Source organism: Sceloporus occidentalis, unplaced genomic scaffold (assembly GCF_023333645.1).
Source record: "Sceloporus occidentalis isolate IW3139 unplaced genomic scaffold, rSceOcc1.0.p SCAF_18, whole genome shotgun sequence".
Classification (NCBI taxonomy): domain Eukaryota; kingdom Metazoa; phylum Chordata; class Lepidosauria; order Squamata; family Phrynosomatidae; genus Sceloporus; species Sceloporus occidentalis.
This window is the reverse complement of record NW_028316998.1, coordinates 11,490,011-11,495,955: the sequence shown is the minus strand read 5'-3', so window position 1 is coordinate 11,495,955 and position 5,945 is coordinate 11,490,011. Positions and strand designations below refer to the sequence as shown.

General features: G+C 36.4%; 1 protein-coding gene across 1 annotated transcript; it reads left to right on the top strand.

Annotated features, from left to right (window-relative positions):
* The first annotated feature begins 396 nt into the window (after positions 1 to 396).
* LOC149302661 (iroquois-class homeodomain protein irx-2-like) lies at positions 397 to 4,149 on the top strand. The gene is made up of 4 exons (XM_089482330.1): positions 397 to 633; positions 2,146 to 2,554; positions 3,069 to 3,773; positions 4,106 to 4,149. Exons 1-4 carry the CDS (start codon positions 397 to 399, stop codon positions 4,147 to 4,149), a joined length of 1,395 nt encoding a protein of 464 aa, XP_089338456.1.
* The last annotated feature ends 1,796 nt before the right edge of the window (positions 4,150 to 5,945 follow it).

Genomic DNA, 5,945 nt, shown 5'->3' with positions numbered 1-5,945 from the left:
GGCGCTGGGGGAGCTGGCTGGCTGCATGAGCTCCATATGCAGCAGGCACTTTCCTGATCACCTAGAGCACTCTTCTCTACATCTCCTCCACTTCATGATCTGCTTTTCCCCTCGATCACACTCACTCGTTTGATTCAGTCTCTGATTGGATTTATACCTATACATGATCAAACACATAATAGATTGATCTCCGTCTGGTGGGGTACACCAGAGGGGAGGGGTGGAGGCAGGACACTTTTTTTTTATTTCCTTGCATGAGTGAGGACAGAAGCAAGAAGGCACAGCTGAGAAAGAATAGGAGCAGGAGCTGTCTTTATTGACCTCACCCCCTCCCTTTTTTTCACCCCGATCCTTCTGTAACTCAGCCAGCTCGGGCGATCCTCAGCCAGACCTGCAATGTCCTATCCTCAGGGTTACCTCTACCAGCCCCCTGGCTCCTTGGCTCTATACTCCTGTCCGGCTTATGGGGCTTCAGCGCTGGCCGCCCCTAGGAGCGAGGAGCTGGCCAGGTCTTCGTCCGGCTCAGCTTTCAGCCCTTACCCGGGATCGGCTGCTTTCAGTGCCCAAGCGGCCACAGGTTTCAGCAGCCCTCTGCAGTACTCCAGCGATCCGGCCGGATTCCCCGCTTACATGGTAAGGAGGTCTTCCGAACCTCTCCTCTCATCCAACACTTATATTACTTTATCTTTTTTTTACCTATCCTTCACCATAGACAATCAAGACAAACATTACTTTAATTTTACTTCCTCTAGTTAAGTTTTATTTCAAGAAGATTTCCTTCTTATATTAATTTTACATACATTTTATGATATATGTGATATCATATACATTTGATGATATGTGATATATATATATATATATATATATATACATATATATATATATATATATACAAATATAAGATGTATGGAAAATGAATATCGTTTAAAATCGAATCGGATTTTGAACTTTTTTTTATTAATGTCGGAAACGCACTATTCGCTTTTTATTCTCAAACTCAAACAAAACCGACAAAGTTATCGCTTGATCTACTTATACCCTAAATTTGCCAAATATTTTTTTAAAAAATATTAATAAAATATTAATTGCTTATTAGGCTATAGTTACATATAAATATTTTTTTCATACAGAAATTAATTTCGTATTTTGCACATGCATGTTTTAAAGCGTTACATTATTTAGAATAATGTAAATAGGTGGTTTCTATTTTTATTCTATTTTTATTTTATGAGCTTTTTCTTATGGTATACTTAAATACGAAAAAAAAAACAAATCCAAATAATAAAATAAGTTTTGTTTGTCGATTTAGAACAATTCAAAGTGTCAATTTTCTTAAGTGTAACACAATTAAGCGAGGTATCTTAATTAATTGTAGGTTTTCCCTCTTTAAGGGTTAATTATGCAATTAAACACTAAGTGCTATAAAAAGGGTATTCCCACTTTATAGTGGGATACACATGTTTTTAACTATGTTAGGAGAAGAGCTAATGAGAACACATATCTAGAATAACAATATTTCTGGATGTGTTAAACTTATGAGGTTACTGCGGGGGATATCTGTAACTTCTATGCATTATGCAGACTTAAATAAAGGCAATTTGAACGTTAAAGAGCGAATTAAAATGCAAATTGCATGCTATTTGAACAATTCGAAGTCATGCATATCTTCTGATTTGCAAATTGGATTTACAATGCATTAAGATGAGTGAATTGCTAGAGCCACAGAATAAAGGAACTGATTTTCCTTTGAAGCTTCTGGATAATCTTACAAACTCCCCATAGATCAAGAACAATAAAATGTATGCAGATAAATCTAATTCCAAGCGATCAAATTATTATTATTATTATTATTATTACATAGACGAGGAAACAAATAGGTTCTATGTATATGTGTATGTGTTTAGATTTAACCTAGTTACTCTAAGTAACTGTGATGCATTTAACTACTTAACACAATAAAAGCATATAATTGATACAAATGTTATTTTCGTTTAAATGATTTATTGGAAAATGTTTTTCTAAACTCGATAGGTTTATGGATTTATATCTGGCAAGCAGTCACTTGTGTGTAAATTCACGGGCTAATATATTCTCTTAAAACAAAGAACATCTTATGTACTTATATATGTTTTTTTATATTAATAGGGACCTTATGATGCCCACACATCTGGCATGGCTGGGGCAATCAGTTACCATCCATATGGTAGCCCGGCTTACCCGTATCAACTGAATGACCCAGCTTATAGGAAAAATGCCACCAGGGACGCTACGGCCACCTTGAAAGCCTGGCTGCAGGAGCACAGGAAGAACCCTTACCCAACCAAAGGGGAGAAGATCATGTTGGCCATCATCACCAAAATGACCCTCACCCAGGTCTCCACATGGTTTGCCAACGCAAGGAGGAGGCTCAAGAAGGAAAACAAGATGACCTGGGCACCTCGGAATAAAAGCGAGGACGAAGACGATGGTGAAGATGATGGAGATGGAGAAAGAGTAAAAGAAGCCCATTCAGATAAGGTCCATGACAACAACGAGACATCAGCAGAGGATGAAGGTGAATCCCTATTAACTAAAGAACAGGCCAAGGCCACAATTAAATCCTGGAATTCCAACAGCAGACTGTAGTACAGCAGCCTTCACTAAGCATCCATCCTCATATCACTATATCTAAATGTGATCACCAATATCTTAAACTTTACAGATACTTCGGTCATTTACTTTTCTTAGCAGTATCAATGATTAAAAACCAATTACAAAGCTTACATTTCAATCAGGAAAATCTAATAATATTCTGGGTACTAAGAATACAAATTTAACTCTTACACACTTATGGTTTCTAGATAATTTTTATACATATTATAACAGGAAATATATCATGAGCCTCAAATCTACTGCACATAAAGCACAGTACTGGCAGATTATCGATCGATCTATCTATCTATTTATCTATCTATCTATCTATCTATCTATCTATCTATCTATCTATCTATCTATCTATATATCTTTGTTTCATTTTGTATTTGCCTGTGTTTTTCAGGCGTGTGACCTTGTTCTCTGGTGTTTTTTAGGTATCAGTCTGCATGTAGACTCCCTCACAGATCACTCCTGCTCTGCGGAATCGGACGGAGAGAAGTTGCCCTGTAGGGTAGGGGACCGTCTTTGTGAATCGGGTAATGAATCCAAGGACAAATACGATGACGATGAAGACGACGATGAGATTGATGAAGAGGTTAGAGGAGTAATCCCTGCTAAACCTGTGACCTCATCCCCCCTTACTGGGGTCGAAGCACCTGTTCTCAGTCACCAGCACGAAGGGAGCCCTAGAAACTCAAACAAGTCGACTTTGGACAATAGGATTTCTTCAAGTTCCCAGACACAAACCAGCAAGCCCAAATTATGGTCGCTGGCTGAAATAGCCACCTCAGACATTAAACATCAGAATATGAGTCAGAGCTGCCCACCTACCGCTTTGTCTTCTGCCACATCAGCATCTGCATCTCACAGCTCTGCATACCCTTCTTCTTCCATTTTGGGGAGGCACATTTACTACACATCGCCTTTTTATAGCAATTATACGAACTATGGAAATTTTAATGCCCTGCAAAGTCAAGGCATCTTGCGATACAACTCAACAGCAGTGACTTCCAGCGAAGGACTTAATCAGACCATTCTGAGCAGTAGCTCTGTGCACAAACACTCCAGTGACTCTATAAAAACCACCAGCACTCAACTCGATCAACACTACAGATCCAGTACTTTCGAATCGAAAAAAGGTAGGCTCACTATTATTTTAAATACCTTTTTTTTCACTATTGCCAATATCCATAGAATATTATCAATAAGGACAAGTCAAAACTAAAATGATTGACGTGACCATCACCAACTATATTTTGGTCCTTTAAAGTCTATATGTGAAATTTGGAGTTGAGAGAAAATTTCCATTAACCGTTTGAGTGAAAGAGGGTGTGAAAGGCATTGCTTCTCACTTAGAGGGTTAAGTGAAAGCTTGGCATATGTAATGCAGTGGAGCCCACTGGAGAATTGGAACATATAATCTAGTTAGCTAGCTGTGTCCTGTGACTAACTGACGGTTCTATTTTGACAGATCCCTCCGAAGTCTGCACAGTAGGAGTACAACCATACCTATAGATGTGCAATCAGACTGCACTACAAGTAAGTGAGAACATTCTCCACTGCCCTGATAATTTTAGACCAAAGCTAAGATGAAATTGCATAGCCATAAACTCTCTTAAATGTCATTTCTTGCTTCATTACATAGCATGCTGCTTGGAAACTCAATCAGCTCCCTCCATTTGTATAATTAATTGGGGCTTAAATATGCAGTTACACATTAATGTTTCAATCTGGAAACGATATCGCTGAAATTATCATGGATAACTTTATTGTATATATATAATTTATATGGACCCAATAGGCACTTATTCTGCACTTATTATGGGGGGTTAACACGATTTTTTGTTCATTTGTTAATTTTTTGTCGCACAGATAAATGATGGCATCTGTATATAAAAATTATATATGTATTTTTAAAAGAATTGAAAAACGGAAAGTTAATGATGTGTTTCTGAAGATTTTTGTGACGTGTTTTTTTCCTTGATTCACAGGTAGGTGTCACAATTGCTTTGAAAAAAGTCAGCAAGCCATCATCTTAATAGGTATTACAAGGAATATCTAAATCCAGATCACATCTTGTGCCACGGTAGAGGAGAAGATACACAAGAGCACTATTAAACCCACAGACTCTTTTTAAACAATACAAGAAAACTCCCTTTGACCTATGTGAAATTATTCGTATAATATATAGTTATCTTCATGTATATTTGTGACTTTATTTAACAAAACAACCTGTTTTTTTTCTCAGGATATCTTGACTTGATCACATTCATTGCCACCATAGGTGTGTTAGAATTTTATTGTAAAGAATGAAAAGAAGGGAAAAAATATTTGTAATAGATGTATAAAATAGAGACAATAATTCGCGATTCATGAACTGGAGTACTTAAAACAGCGAGATAAAAAAACAAAAAAACAAAAACAGATTTGATATTTATTTTTGTAATGATATGATATTAAAGCTTCTAGTAATTTATGCAAGTTGTATTGCAATGAAATGAAACTTTTTTTTGTAAATAAACCTTGCCTGGTTTTTATTTGAAAAAAAAATGACATTTATGAAATTTATTGATTGTCGACGAGTATTCTTTACTAATTTATATTCTAAATTGTAAATAAACACAGATGAGTCTGGCGAAAAAGACTATATAAATCGTATATATATATATATATATATATATATATATATATATATATTGGGAAGAGGACTTTTTCCTGGTTTGTAAATGTCATCGGGGTAGGATAATTATGCAGTCTGGTCAATATAAAAAAGCCAGAATTTTATCTCATTCTGTAAACTCTAGATAACTTGCAAAAAATGTAGCTTATGGTAGATGAACATCCCTTCGCTTCCCACTAAGATAAATTGGGAGAAAATAGCATACGGTAATAAAACAAGAATAATAGCCTCTTAGATTACCCTTTAATCAATCATATACTTATTTTTTCAAGAGCCTCATCTATTTCATTCGTTGATTAATAATGTTCCAGCATGCAGGCATTATTCTATCCCAGCGGGGAGATCCTGTATGATTTTACTAGCAGCGGAATGGTCAGTTGGGGTTCATTACAGACTGATATTGAACAATTTATAAAATCTTGTCTAAACATCTGCCAACTCAGATAGGCCGATGAGTGTCTAGATGGAAAATTGCTGGACCACTTGATATTGACAAACAGATCTCCCTCCAGTGGCCTTTTGTGCAGTGAAAACGGCTAGCCTTTTGCCCTGGTCTTGTTAAAAAGGGCATTTGAAAGTGATCCTTAATTCTTCAGTTATCTGCTCAATGGATGCAAGCATTTCAAAAAGA

Excerpts from the sequence above, each read along its gene's own strand:
- LOC149302661 (XM_089482330.1), top strand. The coding sequence starts at position 397 with ATGTCCTATCCTCAGGGTTACCTCTACCAGCCCCCTGGCTCCTTGGCT. Across the intron at positions 2,555-3,068 it reads GACATCAGCAGAGGATGAAG|GTATCAGTCTGCATGTAGAC; the intron begins GTGAATCCCTAT and ends GGTGTTTTTTAG. Across the intron at positions 3,774-4,105 it reads TACTTTCGAATCGAAAAAAG|ATCCCTCCGAAGTCTGCACA; the intron begins GTAGGCTCACTA and ends CTATTTTGACAG.